Here is a 20,303-nt window from a genome sequence, read left to right as displayed (position 1 = left end):
TCCTCTGTTGTTGTGGTGGTGTCCCCTAATCTCTTTGCCCGCCACCTCCCAGAATGCTGCCATCTGTTTCTCACTCTCTCTCCTGTGAGAGCAGAGGAGTCTTGTGGCTCTGTAGCGCAGAGACGCTCCCAGAGCGCCTAGGTGGTGGTTGGGTTCCCACCCCCCAAGAAAACCCACCTGCCCTCTCACTGTTGGGAGCAGATGGTCTCTCTGCAAATCCCTCAGGTGGCTGGCACCCTTGCAGCTACAAATATGTAGCCTGAGAGCAGCTGCCCTGGAATTTTCAAAAAGGTGTATATCTTTTAAAAAAAAAAAAAAATTATTTTTGAATTAGTACCTTTCTGTTTTAAGTGCTAGTCTGACTCCAGTCTGTTCACTTCAGCTTGTGGATACCTATCTACTGGGAGCTGCCCCAGACCTAAGCACACGCATCCTGCCATGAAAGGACACTCTCTTGATAAGGTCAGCTAAGACCCAGGGCTTGGTGGACCTGGAAGACTCTTCCTAGCCATCTAGGAAGGCCTTGTGTCATCCTAATGAGTTAGCATAAGGAAACTTGTGTGTTTCTGCTTACGCTGTGTACAGGGAACTTTACCACCTCCTTACATCAACACAAATCAAGCCTTTTGAAAAACCGTCACAGAATGAATTACTGTTCAAGAGGCGTGATTGAATTAGAGATAAAGATCGCTTGCTTTTGTTCAGCATGCATGGCAGCATAAATGCACTGTCCTGAGCATAAGTCTTAGTTGCTGCACTGTGTAATAGTTCTAGATGTGCTTCTGATTAACTTTGTAACCTTGGGCACTGTACTTATGGATGTGGTACTTCAGCTCTTGTGTGTGTGAAATAAAGGGGGAGAGTGGTAATTAATCCCTTCCTGGGTTGTTCTGAGGTTTACTTGAAAAATCTCTGTAAAGCACTTTAAATTGGTGAAGAGCTGTTTTATACTTGTACCCCATTTCTTCTAAATATCTCCTGTAAATAATGTTACTCTGAGGCTTGAAAATTTTACTCAAACCTAGCCTGAGTGTGAATGATCCCGAGTGCTTTAATGCCAGCAAACCATCTCCACCCAGTGGGAAACGACTCCTGAATGAAAGCCCAAAGAATTGAGGGAAGTGTAACTCTCAAAGCATTCACACAGCATCTTGTAAAAATTTGTGCAGCTTACAGAGCAGATCTCTTAATTAGACCTTTCAGTCTTAAAAGTATCTCTAGTGGATAGTATAGTCTCATTTTTATTACACATGCATAGCATGTCTGCAAACATAAGAATGTTATAAAAAATATATACTTTGGAAAAAATCTGACGGTGAGGTTTTCTGTGAGAGCTGCTATTGCAGAGAGCAGACTGCCAAATGTTAGCTTTAAAACAGTAGCAAACTAACCATGTCATGGTTACTTCAGGTCTGTCTTCAGCTTCTCACTGCTTTCCATATATTCTGTATTGGCTTGCCCTGCCAAAGGGGCTTGCCACTTCTTACCTATCAGAATTCCCTGTCTGTGTGGCAGGCCTGGTGGAGATAAGGCCTCTGAGTGCTATTTCTAGGTGAGGTAAGTCCCTGGTTGGAGAACATAGTTGAGCCTGTTAAGTTGCCCTAAGTAATGACTAAAGATACTTCACCTCATAGGGTCATGCAGTGTCACTGATGCATATCTGTTATCTCATGGAAAGAAAAACATACTGCTCATGAAGTACCAATCTTGTTGTTTTTTGTGATACTGACTATATTTAAAGTTGTGTCATTCAGAATCTCAAAGAACTGAGATGTTCAGGCTGAAATGTTATTCTTATATTAAATTGTAGCTGTACAGAAGAGAGCAGGCCACGTATGCTGCTAAATAGGGGGAGAAGAGCAAGAAAGATCATGTCTTTCAAAAACAGTTTTTACATATCCTGCAGAAAAATACAGTGTTATGTTGACAGGGTAAAGTGGAAACTGGCAGGTTTGAAAAATGTCCATCTCTGGAGATGCAGTCGTAATGATAAATAATGTGAGATTTGGATATTGAGCATTCTAGTGTAGATTCATACAGTACAATGGTAATTTCTGTAGAAAGTTTGAAGAAACATTTTTAAAATCAACTTTCATAAAAGCTGTTGAAAACTCTACTTAACAAATAAGATATATTTAAAGGCTGTTTAGATCATATATATTTTAGAAGGAAATCAGAAAGCATATTATTTGCTAAGCTTTCTCTACGCATGACCGGGCTGCATGGTGAGGTTCTTGGCCTGCAAGCAAGTGCTTGGTGGTAATTGAGGTCAGTGTGCCTTTATACATCTATGGGGCTGGCGCAGCAGAACTGATGAATCGATTTCACTCTGCTTCCCCACTCTGAGGTCCTGCCTGAGCTTCTAACCCTGTGCCCACTACAGCCTTGCAAAGGGCACGGGGCTGGTGGATTAGCACAGTTGAATTCAGAACTTAGTAAAAAAGAAACCACAGCTAAACTAAAAATCTATGGCTATTTATAGATAGGAGCAATTGAACACCCAAGTAAGAGCAGGATATAAAAGGAGAATGTTTATCCCACAGTTGCACGCTGTGTTTGAGGAAACATACAGATGCATAAGGATAAGAGAAAAGTACATAGCCCATTTTTTCTCTCTTCTTCACCCAGTGTGGATGAGGTCAGGCTTTTCCCAAATGTCTCATTTTGAATCTTGGTCCTTCTTATTAGCTGCACAGTGAATTTCAATCCTCTGTGAGGCTCCTTGCCTTCTGTCTCTCTGTCAGTCTTTGATATATGTAATTTTCTTTGCTCCTCAACAATCCACGCTAATTTTGTTGAAACAAGATCTGAAGTTGGCTCAAAGCCATGCCAATTCCCCTTGTGCGGCTTTCTGCTCTTAACCTTAGAAGGAGCTGTGCAGGGCTGTTGGTCACAGCAAGGTTCCCTGTGGTAACAACCTGCTTATGTCTCTTTCTCCCCCCCCCCCCCCCCCCGTTGTTCCAAGAGCATATGGTTAGCTGCATTTCTCTCTTCTACATCACTCATTTTTTATCCCTCTTAGCACATGGGGTTTGCGCTTCAAAGTGTGAGCATGCTTTGATGAAGAATAAAGGCAGAATTAGCTGCTAAAACATAGCTACTAAAGAGAGAAACGATGTGCACAGAATGAATTTCTTCAGTTTGGGGAAGATTTGTGGCTGTAAAGTAGTTATCACTTAAATTTAGGACAAGTTCTTTGTTTGAGAATAGCGTTCCTTTGCTCTTGCCCGTTTTTCTTCTGTTAACTGCAAAAAAAGGGGCAAGCATTAGGCATATGCATAAGCCCTTTAAAGGAAAAATTTCTTTTGCTGCATCAATAAGAAAAGCCTCAGAAGATGTAGGTGATGATAGCACGTTGTGGGAAAGGGTCTTGCTGGATTTGGGTTTTTAAACTGATTCACAAAAACTGTATTGTTGCATGGAAAATACAGTAACATAATGGGCATATATATTGTTCAGGCACTTGTTCAAAGAAGGTATTCTCTCCCTTTTAGGAGGGTATTGTTTTTGGAGAAGATGATTTGCAAGTACTTAATTTATTATGTTGCATTATATGTGCTGATTCCTTGATTCCTTTTTCCCCCCCCCCTCTCTAGGTAAAAGTATGGATGAAATTAAGAAGCTGCTGTTGTTGATTCTGGGTTGTGCTGTGCAGGTGAATGTTCATTGAAAAATACTATTTTTTGAATCTGTTACTATTTCTGGGCAGAGAAAATACAGCCAAAGATCAATGCTATATGAACAAATCTTCAGCTGAAGATAGCTTGTGAATTAAAACTATGAAAAAATGCAGTATGTGAATGAATAAGTTGTAGGGAGAAAGGAAGCATGCTTTGCAATAGCAGTAGTCCCAGTTTGTTGCTAGTGCTTGAATCAGTCACAGGATACGTACTTTTGCAACTACGTAGTCCGCTTTAATGGCACAATACAAAAAGATAAACTTTGAATAATTTTGTTCGTCTGAAGATTTTTCTTGGTTTATTTTCTTACTATTTTAAAATATAAAAGAATATAACAGTATGTGTTAATGCAAAGTAAATAGATGAGCTAACAGTCTTAACACATTTGTTTAATGAATCCTAACTATTTGTGCATGTTTTTTGAATATTACATGGTTAGAAAATCCTAAAATAATAGGTACTCTGCACAGTTATGTGGAGATTTTTAGGCACCATTTGTTAAAACAAATGGTCAGGCAACACAAATGAGAAACTCCCCAGAAATACACGTAGTTATCAGATAAAGAAACCTGTGTTCTGCCCACCAAACCTCTGTGGTGGTAAACAATAGAGGCGTTGGGGGCTAGCCTTTGCTTATAATTGACCTTGTTTGTAGGTCTATCTGGTGTTTTTTGTCATGCCTCAGGACACTTACCCTGCTCAACTGTGTCAAGTCAATTATGTCAGGGTAGTGCTGTCTTCATATGGCTGCTCTGAACTTTAACTCACTGTTAAATTGCAACACAAAGAATAAAGGTCTGATTTGGCAAGCTGTTTTGCATCCTCAGCCTGCATTTACGGTTCTGAGCCTCTTCCCAGTGAAATGAATAGTGAGACTCAGAATCAGACCCAAAAAGGACCACTGTAAGTGGTAGAAAAAGTAGTTTAAAAAAAAAAATTCAAATATTTAACTTCTCTTTTGCCTTCTAGTTAACTCTTCGTTGTAAGGTTATTCATGTACAGTTGCAGACATAGATAGTAGGAGATGTTTGATTCTTTTAAAACCTTCAGTAGAAGATTTAATAACATCTGTTCACCTGAAATATCACTCATTTTTACCCAGAGTGTTCCTCAGTCCTATTTTCTATATAAAGCACGTGTTGATTTAGTTCCAAGGAGCAAAATGCAGGGTTGATGTGAACACAATCTAAAGTGATGCACCTCTTTTCATTGCCAAAACCAAACAAAATGCAAACAGCTAAGCAGACAGGATAAATGATGCAATGTAAATGTAAGGCTTGTACTCACCTGGTTTACATTTGTGCAACTCCATTAATGAAACTGATGATTTCCTCTGACTGTCATCCCACCCCTTGATCTCATTGTGTGTTGGGCTTTTTTTTTTTTTTTTTTAAAGAGCAAAACCAGCCATTTTAGCTGAGTCTTAATTGTACTGACTGTAAAAAGTTTCCATAATTTAATGCATAATTCAATTCATGTTCTATTTGTGCAACAGTGTTATACCTTCTAGTGTGCCAAAGTGTAGATCTTGAACATATTGTCGTTAGTAACATAGGAATTCTTTTTTTTTTTTTTTAATGAGAAAATGTTACAGAAAGTCTTTAGGTATGTAACAGCATTTCAGGGAGTGCTTTCTTTTAACAGTGTGAAAGAAAAGAAGAGTTTATTGAAAAAATAAAACAGCTGGATATTGAAACGCAAGCTGCTATTGTGTCACACATTCAGGAGGTAGGACTCTCCAGCGTTGTCTACTTTCATTTTCATTTTCTCCCTTTAATCGACATACTGGTTTTTTTGCTGTCAAAAAGTTAATGTTTGAAGTTTCATAATGGGATTGAAACTTCCCATTTCAATCCCTTTGACAGATGGGATTGAATTGACAGAGAAAAATGATTATTTTATGAATGTAGTATTGTAATCAAATTGTAAGTTGAAAATGGCAGGTATTTAGAATGTTGCTTGGCCGGGGGATCTTTTTAAAAGATGGAGTGATAAATGTCTTGCTTGTTGGTTATAGCCTCATGTAGAAGATACTCTTGTAAGGGTATGTTTGTAATAATTTCAAAAAGCATGTATGGTTTAGGACCCAAAGTCCCATTTGTAGCAACAGTCTAGGCATTTAGTCCCTAAGTCCTGTGATAGGAGAGACATAGGCTCCCCAGTGGCGTGGTTGCTTCAGGCAATGGTTTCCTAACTCCAGAAAGTCTTGAAAATTGTACTCTGCAGCTGAAACTTAGACACATGCTTTATTTTTAAACAGAAGTCTAATCCAGTGACAAGTACCATTGGACTTCTATGATTTCTATAAAAGGAAGAAATAGATCTAAAGAAAAGCCATGTGAAAACGCCCTCTGCTGGGTGGGCCTCACTGGAAAATGAGCATTTTGTGAGGTCTAGTGTCTTTGAGTGCTGGTGTAAAAACCCTAGTAAACTAAGATTTAAGGAACAAATTGTGGAAGACAGGAACTTACTAACACTTTAAAAAAAAAAAAAAGTCTGTTTTCTGAAAAAGGCTTTCCAGAGGAGAGTTGAAAAAAAAGTTATCTGAAATAAGCCATAATAAAGAACATGGTTATGACAGAAGCAGAAACATTCTCTAACTGAGCTTAGAAGAACCTTACCAGTTGACTGACAGTTCTACTAAATGATTCAGAGGAAACCAGCTGTGTAAGATGTCAGTGAAAACAAACACTGCTAGCAACAATGAGAAACATTGTTTCAGAGATCCTCCCATCTGTATAGCACCTGCAAATTGCAAAGTCATTGAAAAGAGAGCTTCTTCACAATGAGACACCAACCTCACTGTTTAGTGTGGGATCTACTCCCTTCTAATTTGTATATTGACCACCACAGTGCCTGAGCAAAGATATTGCATATTTTTTACTATGCAAGCATATGTTTTATTGACCATAATATGTACCTGATCGCTTTTAAAATTCAATCTTTATTATTATCAAAAATCTGAATACTAAAACTACTGTCTAGTGTTACAGTTGAGGTAGTCATGTCTATGTAATTTCCAGTCTGTTTTTGGTGAAATGTGGTATTTTTTTTTAAGTGGCCAGTAGATGAGTCAGGAGGGTGCAGCATGTATAGCAAATAAATTTACAAATCAGCTAATGGGAAGACTTTTTTTGTCCCTATTCTCAGGTGACTCACAACCAGGAGAATGTCTTCGATTTGCAGTGGCTGGAGCTTCCAGACATGGCTCCAGAAGAGCTGGAGTCTCTCTCCAGGAACATGGTTTTCCACCTCAAGAGGCTCATTGATGAGAGAGATGAATGCACAGAAGTATGATGATACCTCTCGCTCATATAGTGCTTGACTGGAGCAGCTGATGCAAGCTCTGTTCCTTCTGTTGTGTCTTGTTTGTGCCTTCCATCTCTTTTTATTCTGAGCCTTTCTATTACACCTCTGGAAATCTGTAGAAAGATTTTGACTTTTCCATTGATTCTTAAGTAAACACTTCCAAGTGTGGTGCAATGATTGGTAAGAGGAGTGCATGCAGTGGAGAGACCAAAGTGCTTGAAGTTGTGGATTTATCTTGAGATTTTTGTCTCTGCCTGTCTGTTCAGCCATTCATATTACAGTGATTGCTTGTCTGTCTCTCCATTGATACCTACCATTATGGGTTCTGGTGTCATCTTCAGTGTTTTTCTTGCGTGAAATCGGCCCTATCTGCTGACTCATCAGCTCCTTTCCCTTCAGATCTTTGGAGGAGGCTTCTCCCCTTCTTTAGTCTGATTTTTGTCATGCATGTGACTTTGATTGTGTTAGTTAAAAACATTAGTTTTTACAGTTTATATGAATTCTCCAAGCAAAATGACTGCTAATTTTGATCTAGTCATCTGAGCATGTGGAGATTTCTTTCTTCCTCTGTTACCTTCATACTTCAGTATCACATGAATTCTGTATAGTGACAGAATAATAATTTTCCACATTTATAAATCACTTTAGATGCTTCAAAAACACAATGTATAAGTATTATTATTTATCTCTTAATACCACATGTTTTTCTCTATTTCCAGGTGATTGTAGATCTCACTCAAGAGAGAGATTATCTGCAGTCTCAGCAACCACCAACTCCTCTGAAAACACCAAGTCCAGATTCATCACCAAACCCAGCCAACCCTCGTTCTAATGAAGACAAACAGCACCTTGCGGTTGAGCTGGCAGACACAAAGGCTAAGTTGAGAAGAATCCGGCAGGAGCTGTGAGTCACCAGCAACTTGTGCTTCTAGAGATACTTGTGTGTTAAGACTTGTGCATACTGAAAACACAGTTGCCTGTCAGCTTCCCTATACTGACCTCCATGGGAACTCTCAGAATTGTCTTTCAAATTCCTTTATTCATAGCGCTAGGAAGCTAGCGTGGCTGCTCCGTCTTTTTTTCTTTCTTAGTTGATTTTTTAAACAGAATGATGGCTACTTTCATGTTTCTTCCTGTCTCTCATCTGTCTCTTCGCCTATTCAAAACACCAACTGCTAGCAGCACTGTTTAGTAATTAGTGGAAGTTCAGAGAACAGTGAAGTTAGCTATGACAACAATAGCATCCAATGAGATTTAAACAGAGATACCTAATATAAAAATAGAGTTGCAGTCTCAAACCCATGATATGTGCTATCACAGGAAAATACCTCTTGCTCTTATGAAGCTGGCATGCCATCAAAGAGGTTCCATGTTCAGAATATACTAGGTGACTTCTGTCTTCTCTTCAAGTTTCCTAGCAGGGTCCGTATAATCAGTAATGTTCCAGGAAAAAAAACTGTATTTTTTACTGGGTTTTTTCTAATCCTTTCCAGGGAAGAAAAGTCTGAGCAGCTTGTGGACTCAAAACATGAAGTTGAGCAGCTCATCCTAGAGCTACAAAAAATAAAACAAGAGGTAAGGTGGCCTTATTTGACTGTGACAGGCTTCCTAATTTAAAAACATCTCTTTCAGTGTGAGGTTAAAAATAATGCTCCACACTTTTTTTTTTTTTTTTTTTTTTTTAATGAAGAATCAAGTTACTCCAGCAAGCTATTTGGCTAGTACGACTGTGGCATAGCAGTGCTACGCTTCCTACTTAACTGATGAGAGCAGTCTCATCTGTTTAGCTTACAAGTAGTCCAGTAATGCCTGCAGCCTGTACAGCATCAGGCATTGAAACATCTGCATCCTAGCAGGTTAAGGAGCCTCTCAGTCTTGTAGAGAACTGACTGGCTGATAGGAGAGTTTACTCATTTCTAAACCAAAGAAAGATTATTCACTCTCCGTTCATGCCTGCTCTTAAACAATTGAGAAGTTCAAAGAATGCTCTTTCAAGTATTAATTTAGCTTTTTGTCCCTGTTTATCTCTCACTTCTGTTAGAATATCCACTTGGCCTCAGATGCTCGCTCTGCCCGAGCTTACAGAGATGAGCTGGACTCCCTGAGAGAGAGGGCAAACCGTGTGGAGAGACTTGAGATGGAACTTGTCCGGTGCAAAGAGAAACTTCATGATGTGGATTTTTACAAAGCTCGTATGGAGGCAAGTGGAGATCAGGAAGAAAATTTGCTGAGTAATCCTTAATGTTTGGCTTTTGTTATGTTACCAATTCATGTGTAACTTGCCATGGAGCTGACTATAGCAAAAGATCAGAGCAAGTGGCAATTTCATAGCATTCATCATAGGTATTGCTTTAGCAGCATTAAAAATTCTTTCAGTGGCAAGTAAGATGCAAAAAGTACTCATTAGTTTTAGTAAAGTCTGCTTAGTTCAGCATTATGTGGCTAAACAGGACAAACCTTTTCTGGAGGCTTCTAGAGAATCCAACCCTTTAGTGTCTAGCCTTGAAAATTTACTGTAAGTAAAATATCTGTGTTCCACAGTTGATCCTTTGACCAACAAGTTAACTTATACAGGACTATTAAATCAATGAATGGCTGGGTGTTTTTCCTTGGGTCTGTAGCAGCTGCAGCTGTTGTCCAAGTGGCTGGGTGTTTTTAAGCATGACCTCAGATGACAAATTCGAGGCACCCCTTTTTGCAACTGTTGCTTACAGTAGAAAGGAGAGAATGTTTGGATCTTCCCTGGTGCCCAGAGGAGAGGATGTTGATGAGAAACCTATGCCTTTGTTCCAGTAGTAATGCAAATTATCAGCTTAGTCACCTGCAGCTGTGCTCGTCCTGGAATCACAGAATAATTTAGGGTGGAAGAGACTTTGGAGGCATCTTTTCAAACCCCCTGCTCAAAGCATGGCTGACTTTAAAGTTAGGTCAGGTTGCTCTCATTTTTCCATCCTTTCAGTCCTTTGAGCCCCTCTCACCTAAACTCTCAATAACCCCACTTATGTGATACTTCAGCCAAAGTCAGATGGATATCCAGGCTTGCAAAACACATTGAGGTTGTTCTGTAGTTGACCCCCTCAGTATAATTAGGTAAAATCCCAGGTCTGAGAGAGAAGAGTGAGACTGAAACTCATGTTTACCAGGCCTCTGGCTAAGAACGTGTGCCTTAGTTCTGCTCTATAAACCCTGCTTTGTAGGCATTTTTTTTCCCCTCTCTAACTCAAGGCGCCAGCTAGATGCTGCTGCTTACGAATAGATTCACTAAGACGGCTGATTGTTAGATGTAGTAACAGCCTACAAAAGCCTGTCTCTTCTCTCAGTAATTTCCAGTTCACCTTAGGGAGTTAGAGACAGAGCTTCAGTCTTCCTCCCTGACAAATCTTGCTGACACATCAGTCATGCATTAACCTGGCATACTAGCTAGTAGTGTGGCATCCTGATACTTCCCTTTTGACTGTGTACTGGAGTCGCTTAGCTTCTACCTGCTGCTCAGAGGATGTAGCTGGAGCTAGAGGAGGACAGTGTTTAGTCTTATCTTCATCTGAAGGCAGGGGAGTAGCTATTGCTGCTCCTGAGTTTTCAGACTCTTTGCTTGTCCTAGAACCAGCAATCTCCTGTCTGCATGCTAATCTTGCTTAACGTACCATTCAGTAAGGAGAGCTCCACTTCTGTTTTGTTCAATCTTCCTTCCCTCTTCTATCCTGCCAGCTTTTGAGGAAATTGTTGAATATTGGAGGTGAGTGTTGGCCCTCCAAAGAGACCTCTCTGAGATACAGCCGTGGATGGGACAAAGATCCCATCAATATGGCACTTTTCTGATTTTGGGCAACAGTGTGGCCTCTAGCATAAGCTGTTGTTGGCTCGGGGCTGAGGTTTTCTAATATGTGGCAGGATTGCACAGCTGTCTGTAGGCTGCTCTTTTTTCTAAAATAGCCAGAGTATTTCACATGCTCACCACTCCCCCTCCAAGCATTGGTCCACCCTTGGCACAGTCATGGACTGGAAGCTTTATACAGTGACACCATCAGGAAAACTCCATCGATTTCATGCTGATACATTCAGAGGATTCAACGGGACACTACTGGCTTCTTTATGGTCGTGGAGCAGCACAAAAACTCTGCCTAGTAGCCAGCATACAATTCTCCATGTCCTTCAGTTTTTTTCTCTTTTACTGACTCAAGCCCTCTGCCCTCCCAAAAGAAGGGTGACAGCTTGGAGTTCAGTTCAGCGCCTGCTCAGATTCTTCCCACTCCCTCAAAAATTGCTAGATTTACAATTTCAAGTTGTAAGGTTTGTGTGGGGATGTAATATGATAGAGAATTATACCACTAGGCTCTACTATGCCAGTTCATCGCACAGCATTTACTGGTGCAGTTTGCATACTAAGCTGAGCGTGCTTAAGACTTGCACAAATCTCTCGAGCTGCATCAGTGAAAATAGAGGTGCATAAAGCATAGCTTTGGTCACTTTTTTGTGGCAGTGTGATACCTTAAGGCTCATGAGGTCTTGACAGTGTCATTAATAAACCCTGCAGAATCAGTAAGTGAGAAGAAAAAGTGATTTTGACTTTGTGCATCAATGAAGAAAGCTATTAAATGGGCACTTAAAGATCTTTTCCTTCCAGCAATTCACTCACACATTTGATAGCTGAACAAGACATGTGGAAGATGCTTTGCATAGAATACTGTGACAACCTGAAGGAATTGTGAGCAAGCTTATAAATAGTTTCTTAAAGCATGTAATACAGATCGGCAATGGCGGCAGGAAGAGATTTAAGGAGCTATTGCAGAAGGAGTACAAATGGAGTGAATCTTTCTCTAAGTGTACTTAGCACATGTAAGCACGAACGTTGTTTTCCTTTTCTGTATTTTTTGCCAAGAGGATATTCTTAAACGATATTTTAATTTGACCATTGAGGAATGTGAAGATGGCTATGCTCTGGAGACTTTCCTGCTGGAGTGGCTTAATGAGGTCATAGGAGCAAGCTTAATGCAGGGCTGCTTCTGAGGAGGTACTTCTCTCCACTGCAAAGCTCCGCTCCAGCATTCTTCTCTGTTGAACCTTGTGCTGCTCCAGGAGATCAGTTTCTTTTCAGAGGCCGGGGAGTCTGCCTTGCCCATTCTTCCCCCTTTCCACTGCATCACGCTCCCATGTAGGATGATGGGAGGAATTTCTGTGGACATTACAAAACGAAAAAGCACGTCTTGTATGTGTTCATATAGCTGACCCAGGCAATGTTTGATTGTCACAAGGTGTTTATTAACTGTATCGTTGCTCAAACCGGGCAGCTTCCAAATTGTCGGAATGGAGGGGTTTCAACTCCGTCTAATAACTAGGTCTAAATATCTGTGCAAATTCTCTAGTTTGATTTATACAATCTGCTTGCTCTTTTAGTATCTGAAAATGTTTTTTAACAGCAAAGCACCCTGATTGTGCAACCACTTACCCCCAGAGTTAATTGTAACCGTGTGAGTATACAATGCACGTTCTTAAAGCTAATTCAAGGCATAAGTGATACTGGATCAGAACAAAGTATATTACTTATTTTAGAAATACAATTACAAAAGCAGGATTACGTATGTTGAATATTAAACCATCACAGTTTAGGGTAAAAGCAATATAAAGCAATATTTTTTGAATCTCTTACCTAGTAAGTTTAGTATGTTTTCAGAAAAAAAATCCACAGCCAGCAATTCTTGCTGTTGGTTTGAAAAGGAACTCATAGCTACAAAATCATGTTAGTGGGTTTGTAATTAAAAAAACAAATAAATCTTAATTCTAGTGAAAATACCACCACCCCGCCATCACCTGCTGCTTGTCTTATTCAAAAGTGATTTGTAGCCAGACACAGTTTTGGGTCAACTGTGTTAGCCCAGAGAGTTCTGTGAGATGTTAGTGCTGACATGTCGTGGTTAGAACAGTTTTACCTTCCAGGCTTTGCGATGTAACTTTACAAAACTCCCATGGAGTAATTATTTAAATTAAATGAACTTTTCAATGTTAAGAGAACCTTAGATCATGGGTGCATCAGTGAGCAATGTTGACCTGGCCTTAGGAGGCATTTCCACCAGGTTATTAATTAAAGATTTCATCAGAATTGTTTTGAACTGACATGTCCACCCTCCCCTCCCCCCCCCCCCCGGGAGGGTTAATGGGAAGTGCCTTCAGTCTTATAGTATCTCAGTGATGTGTAGTGTGTACCAGAGCCTGGATATGTACATGTACTTGGCACGTAGCTTGACTCTTCATGAGACACCAGAATAACTAGTTCCTGCTTGATAGATGGTTTTGGGAATAGTTCTGAGGCTGCGTTTTTGAGGTCAGACACCACCTTACTTCTTAGGGCTGTGGTCCAGATTGAGTGTGATGAGCCAGCAAAGCAAACTCTGGTCATGTTGCCATTTCATTGTGGGTTTTCTGGCAGCTTACAAGACACTTTGAACATTTCCTGTTGTACGCTTCCTCTGGTCTGTCATCCGTTCAGTGTCAGCAGTTTTAGTTTGCTCACCCTGAAGTGACACTGTTAGATCAGACTTGGCCCGGAATGCTAGTTCTATAAAATTAGTGTGTGGGGGGAGGTGGGGAAGGGATGTGTGTGTTTTCTTTCTTCTGTGCTCAGACATTTTAATTGCAGTAGTTGAATCACTAGCAGTAGTTGAACAAGCTCTAATATACTTATCCTTTTAATGCTTTTGTAGTAGGGAAATTCTTCCTCTTCCATTGAGGAGGAGATCAAGGACAATACTGCACTGCGTAAGGTGGACTTCCATACTCTGCCATCTACATTCAAGATGCAGCAAACAACTAAGACTATCCACTATATAAGGATACTGAATTATGGTCCTCTGTAGTATCAAAAGGCAAGGGTAGTGGCTGTCATCAGACACACTAACTTGTGCTATGCAGTTGTATTTTGAGTGTGAGTGATTTTTTTTTTATTTGATTGTTTTTTGTTGTAATAACTGGATTACATGAGGCTCTTTATGGCTGATTCCATCCTCCCAAAAACGAGAAGGTAGTTGCTGGCTAAGCAGTGTAAGTAATTTACTCATGCCTGGTGAACTTTCAGGAATCTACTTGGTTTGGATGTTTGTGGTCTGAGAGAGCAGTCATGGACGTTGATGTCAACAGACACTTCACGTTTTGAAGGCTGTTATCCAGGAATAAATTTGTCAAGCCTTAAGCATTTCATTCAGCCTGTGTGCACATATTCTGTTCTTGTCTATTTCATTGGAGCAGGGGAAAGGGAGGGAAAGAAGACGAAAGAAAATTTCTTTAGAGGAACAAATAAACTACCACCTTGTACCTCTTCTGGGCAAAAATCTTTCCTGTACCAATGTACTCTGTTAAAAGCTGATGTTTTCCTGCCATGGAAAACTAGATCTATGACTCAAACTTATCTGAGGATCAGAAAGAGCGAAAGTTAGCAGTCAGGTATTTTAACTTGAAATAAGACATAATTTAATAAATTTAAAACATGACCAAAAACACATGGCCAGATTTTATGTTTTAGAGATTGCGTATTTCTGGAGATAAGATACTTGAATGCATGGAGCTTCATTTGTTGCCCTGCAAGAAATATTAGGAGTGCAGTATAATTAACTTTTTTCTAATACTGTGGCTGCAGCAGAATAAGTTAAACTCAGTAAAAACAGATCCAAAAAGACATTAATGCTCATGTGGTTGCGTGGTGTTTTTGTTTGTTTGTTTGTTTTTTTTAAGCGATCAATGTAAATCAGCTTGTTCTGTTTTAGTGAATTAAAATATTGTTCCTGAGAGAGAAAAACTTTATTAAACAGGCATTTATGCCTAAGTGTACTGGAACAGCAATATAGACCTATCGTATATTGATGGGTAGTGCTCCCCAACATACTTTGAACATGCTATAATATCCTTTTAAAGTAAGTAAATATAATCTATTTTATAGTTGGGGCAACAGAGGACTGCAGTGAGTTAGCTAAGCAAACGGCATTATGACAATAGAATGAGAACTGAAGAGTTGTTCTGGGTCTTGAGTCACTGTGATGCAGCTCTTGATCAAGCCTTGTTTACAGCAAAAGGAACTCTGTTAAACTTCTCATTCTTTTTTTTTTTTTCTTTCCTGAATTTTAGGAAAATATTAGATTACTTCTATTAATGACTCATAATTAAACATAGTATTGTATTCCATTAAACTATCTGGTAATTGGTTTTTATAAAGTAGAGAAACAAGTCAAATTTATTTTTTACATTTTGTAATATTGGTTTATGAAAGTCACTTAGTCTTTAAAAAAAATCAATTTATGTAAAGAGATTAACAGTAGATTCTATTTCTTTTCCTCCCTAGGAGTTAAGAGAAGACAACATCATATTAATTGAAACAAAGGCCATGCTAGAAGAACAGTTAACAATGGCAAGAGCTCGTGGTGATAAATTGCATGAATTAGAGAAGGAAAATTTGCAGTTGAAGTCCAAACTTCATGATGTAGAGCTGGTATGCACCCTTTCTTTCATTATACTAATTTTTTCCGGTTCTGTTTTTATGCTAGGTCACATAAATTCATGTCACGGAAACCAGTGGAGGGAGTGAAATAAATCAACAGTGCTTTTTAAGATGTCTTTAGTTTGAACTTTTGTGTGTATGCATACGCTTTTGTGTATGTGCGTAAATATTACCAGTGTTGCTGTGTGGGACAGAGTTCTACAAATTTCATTTTATGCAAGAACGTAGATTACAATTTTAAAATGTAGAATAGTTTCACACACATTTATAGCGGAGATTTGAAAATCTGCCAGTTAAATAGAGATCTTTTAGATACAGAATACAGAAACTACTGTAATACACAATTTTTTTATTGGAAACAAAATCCACAGCTGTTACGATAACTTTAGGAACCCATCGCTGCTGTAAAAGAGGAAAAAAATCCAGAATTGATTACTACATAAATCAGAGACATGGCTTATTGCTACACAGGCAAAAGAGATGCAAGAAGTGGCAATGTATTGTGTACAAACAAAAAGCTAATGTTGGATTTTATAGTCCCATCAGATATAAGAAATTGTCTTTCGTCTCCTGTGTTTAACTTAGCATTCCTCCTGTTATCACACTTGATTTTGAATCCTTGTGGATTTAAACTTTTTAAAAATGGGGTATGTTAGAAACAAAGATGTGAGGATGCTGTATGGAGTTATGTTTAATGACTGATTCAAGGCAAGTTTCAGCTCCCACAGATGTAAATGGCCCAAAATCATTACCATAAGCAATGGTAGCCTTATTATCTGGATCCATTTTCTGGATAATTGACAACCCCAAATTATGTATTTTCTTGATTATGCGTATGACTCAGTCCAAATCAGACATAAGAAGTTGAAGAAGCCCCATAGAATTCAAGATTGTATCTGCAGAGTCTCTAGGGTGTCTCTGCACCATACTACTTTTTTATGAAGAGCTTTGCTCGGGCCATAGCTTGAATCCAGCCAGCCTTATTAGCCTGACCCCAGCATCACTCAGCATTTCTTCAGCCTCACTGCCTTTTCTCCAAGTGTATTGTGGATCTGAACTGACCTCAGACAGGGCGAGTTAGGTGTCTGCACGGCGTTTTATGGCCCATGCGGTAGCTCTACAGACAATTAATACTATACATGTATCTTAACGTTAAGACACACATTGCTTAAGGAGAGGTTTCTACCCTCAAAGTGTGTGTTGCTTTAACAGTTCAACTTGACAGAACCTTCTTACAGTTAAGCTATGATTATATCTTCATTCACGGACTTCCTGCACAGGATCGGGACACGGACAAGAAGCGAATTGAAGAACTACTGGAGGAGAATATGGTCTTGGAGATTGCACAGAAGCAGAGCATGAATGAATCTGCACACCTAGGCTGGGAACTAGAACAACTGTCAAAAAGCACAGATCTTGCAGATAGTGAGTAGCAGCTGGAGTAGCTGTTGTGGTGCTTATGGTCTTAGAAAAAATGGGAAAGTTACTCAGCTAGAAGGGAACAAAAACTGGAGTCCAAGCTTGTATTTCTTCAGGTGAACTAGCATTTCCCTTATTGAGCCAGCTGACTTTGAACTTAGGTTTTAAGGACTTCTAAAACGCACTTTTTGCTAGCTTCTTTCTTTATTATGAAAATATTAACGTGTTTTTCTTTTGGTTGTCACTGAGAGAGTGACTTTAAGTAAAATGATAAAAAATAAAAAAAAAAAAAGAAACTTTTGTAAATGACACAGCAGAAGTTTCACACTGAACACTGGATATTTCTAACTGAGTGGTTGAGAGAAGCCTGTGATTTTCAGTATTCTTTAGTGCAACTAGTACAGATTAGCTAGTCTTTAAGTCCTAGGACAGTAGCTTATGCTGAAGTCATTTATTTTTACTAGATGCTGAAAAATGCATATTTATTTCTTAAAAATGGTTGGTTTGATTTCTATCATTGTCAGAAACATAATGAATGCTTCTTTCAATAGACAGGTCAATAGACAGGTCTGGTAATTGGCTTCTGTGCCTAATATTTATTCTGTTTATAGTACTAGACTAAACAACAATCCTAAAGCGAGACTGAGAAATACAGGATATTTCTTGCAGAAGTTCAGGATAAAGCTTTTTTTGATTACTTGCCTGATTCTGCTAAGACTTACGTGTTTGGCTTTGTCTACTGGGAACAGTTTAAGTGAAGTCAATGGGATAAATTAGAATAGATGGATATTCAGTTATAAGTAAAGCTATCTAGAAGAATAGCTTTATTTCGTAAAATAACTGATTATGATCACGGCACTACGTTAATTCTCAAAACTGCTTGCTGTCTAGAATCTTATTTTTCTTAACTAAGATTAATGGCTAATTGTTACCTTTAACTCACAATCTTGCAAAGGAGGCTTATCTTAACCGGCAAAGTTAATGGCACTCTATTCCTCCTTATTCATTATCAGTGATTTTCAGTGATTTTGTTTATAGAATTAGTTAGTGGCGAAAAACACTGTTCTCTCAAAACTAACAAATTTTGATTACCAGTACTTCAGGAAAATGTAAAACTATCTGATTTTCTGACTACTTTCAAAATCACAGATTTTGTACCCTTTCTGATTTGATTTCACTGGTGATGCAATAGAGTGAAGAATATCTAGTTTTGTTATCTCCTATTTATTCATTTCCAAGAACCACAGCTTTCAAAATTCACAGCAGAATATGTAAAAATAAATAAAAATAAATTAAAAGAATTCTTCATTGTAGTTTTAGCTTTTCTAGCACTGGAGCTCGAGAGCTACTTCCAAGTAAACAAAGAAAAGCAGTGAGAGGAACTGAGAACATCAGTTATCTTTTGTATTCAGTAGGGAAAAAAATCAAACCTAATGTAAAAAAAAAAAAAAAAAAACAACAAACTTTTTCAGAAAGATTTTATTAGCCTTGCTTCCATTTCGCAAATGATCCTGCTTAATGGACCTTGCTGTTCCAAACACAACTGTCTTGTGCAGATAGATCTGGTCTGCCAGGACCTTCTGGTAATCCATAATAAGGAAAACCTCCTCCTCTTGGATTTCAGGTTGAGTCTGTGAGGTTGGTAGATTTTAAAAAGGTTTTACCTGTTGGGAATATTTTATTCAAAATCATTAAAAAACTAAGCATGAAAGCAACATAATTTAGACAGGCTTTGCTTCAGAATAGAGTTGAACTGGAACATTTTGTTAATGTTGTTATTTGACTCTTAATTTGACCAGAACTCTGCAGGCGACGGTTTTCAAAAAGATACAAAGTTGTAATATTTTTAGAAATTTGCCAGCTCTGAAGTGTTGTTTGGTGTATATAATAGTGATGATTATTTTAGCAGGAATGAATAATTTTCTGAGACTTAATATGAAAGTGACTTTAACATTGTTGTTAAATGTGTTTTTGAGTTGAAGAGTAGCAATTATTATCCTGTGTAAAACGGGATTTTTTTTTTTTTTTTTAATTCTGGTGCTGAGTAGAGAAAGGAACAGAACAGTACAGACTTTGGTACTGGAAATTAATGTTAGTGAGACCTTAGATCTCTAAACTTTTTAAGTAAAGTAATGTCTCTATTGTAAAACTTGCATAAATGTTGTTAGTCTTAAGATTTCAACCTGAGAGAATTCTGTGATCAGTATTCTGATGGATGTTCTGCACTTATGCAACTGGTAATAAAATATCTTCCCAGATTCAGTGTATGAGGGAAGTAGCTGTGAGGCTAAGCACCATAACTCACTTTTGTAAGAGTTTTCCATGACTAAATAGGATCAGATACGGGAGTTTTCGTTGGCTTTTGGAAGCGCGTCATTTTGGTGTGTTGCAAACAATTCTCAGTGTTTTACTCTCTGCCTCAATTACCTCCCCTGATGGAGGTGTGAAAGAGTATCAAAATATGTTTTCCTACTAACCATTACTGGTTGAAGTAACTTTAAGAGAATAGGTTAGGAAAGTAAGTAGCTTTCAGGATGGTTATCTCCTCCAGTCCAATAAAAGTAAACTTGCTTATTTGCTGGATCATCAAACCTTCCTCACTCTAAAGACCTTAGAGCCTTGTAGCACTGAAAAAACATGCTTGAAATTCATCATAAGAAAAATTTTGAGATAATTTTGAAATTCGAACTAAAAATATTCCCTTTTTATATCACGATCATGATGGTTATCTCCTGGGATACTTCCTTGTTTAATAAAGACCTTGCTGTTTTCTGAGGAAATGTATTCTGTTTTTATGAAAGTATTAACTTAGCAGGCAAGCTGAAATGATAAGGATCTGGCTGCAATGATTTTCATAAAAGCGAGTCATACAGGCCTAGAAAGGGGGATGTTTGTGAACTGGTTAGCGCCATCTTCTGATTCTCGTGTTTCAACAGCTAGGAAGTCCTTTGTGTTTGAGCTGAATGAGTGTGCGTCGAGTCGCATACTGAAGCTAGAGAAGGACAATCAGAGCTTGCAGAACACGATCCAAGAGCTGAGAGATGCCTCCTTGACCTCCAGAGAGAGCAGCCTGAAGTTTGTGGAACTGGAAAAAGAAAATCAGCAGCTCAGCAAAAAGGTAATTCCTGAACAGTGAAGGACTGCGGGGAGTTCACCAGTGTTCTCCAGGAGAATGGGCATGTTTTCAGACCCTTCTGTATAATGTGAGAAGATCTCTTCTCACACTGGTATATTCCATTGCCTTCCACTCCACTGTCTATGTAGATGCATCGCTGTAAGCAAAAGTGACTGTTCCTGTTTCACAAATCCTGCCCTTTGGTGCTCGTTTGCCCCGGCATACTATGCTATTGTTTCTCCTACTCTGTCGTCTTGTGACAGTCTGTACTGCTTGCTCTGTCAGGTGAGGAAGCTGT

At 38.8% G+C, this 20,303-nt stretch overlaps 1 protein-coding gene across 4 annotated transcripts in view; it reads left to right on the top strand.

The window, feature by feature from the left end:
- Positions 1–20,303, top strand: part of CCDC88C (coiled-coil domain containing 88C) — a 102,532-nt gene that overhangs the window by 48,413 nt on the left and 33,816 nt on the right. For 3 of the 4 annotated variants that reach the window (XM_068946845.1, XM_068946843.1, XM_068946844.1), the window contains 9 exons: positions 3,597–3,655; positions 5,325–5,408; positions 6,831–6,971; positions 7,709–7,893; positions 8,483–8,564; positions 9,031–9,189; positions 15,316–15,462; positions 16,752–16,896; positions 19,827–20,008. In XM_068946845.1, coding sequence (XP_068802946.1) covers positions 3,597–3,655; positions 5,325–5,408; positions 6,831–6,971; positions 7,709–7,893; positions 8,483–8,564; positions 9,031–9,189; positions 15,316–15,462; positions 16,752–16,896; positions 19,827–20,008 — 1,184 coding nt within the window. Of the gene's footprint in view, positions 1–3,596; positions 3,656–5,324; positions 5,409–6,830; positions 6,972–7,708; positions 7,894–8,482; positions 8,565–9,030; positions 9,190–13,771; positions 13,909–15,315; positions 15,463–16,751; positions 16,897–19,826; positions 20,009–20,303 lie in introns of those variants that run through there. The other variant, XM_068946846.1, reaches the window with a different exon arrangement.

The sequence above is a fragment of the Struthio camelus genome, chromosome 5 (genome assembly GCF_040807025.1).
Source record: "Struthio camelus isolate bStrCam1 chromosome 5, bStrCam1.hap1, whole genome shotgun sequence".
Lineage (NCBI taxonomy): Eukaryota > Metazoa > Chordata > Aves > Struthioniformes > Struthionidae > Struthio > Struthio camelus.
Note: the sequence above shows the minus strand (reverse complement) of the source record. Positions and strands in the feature narration are given on the sequence as shown.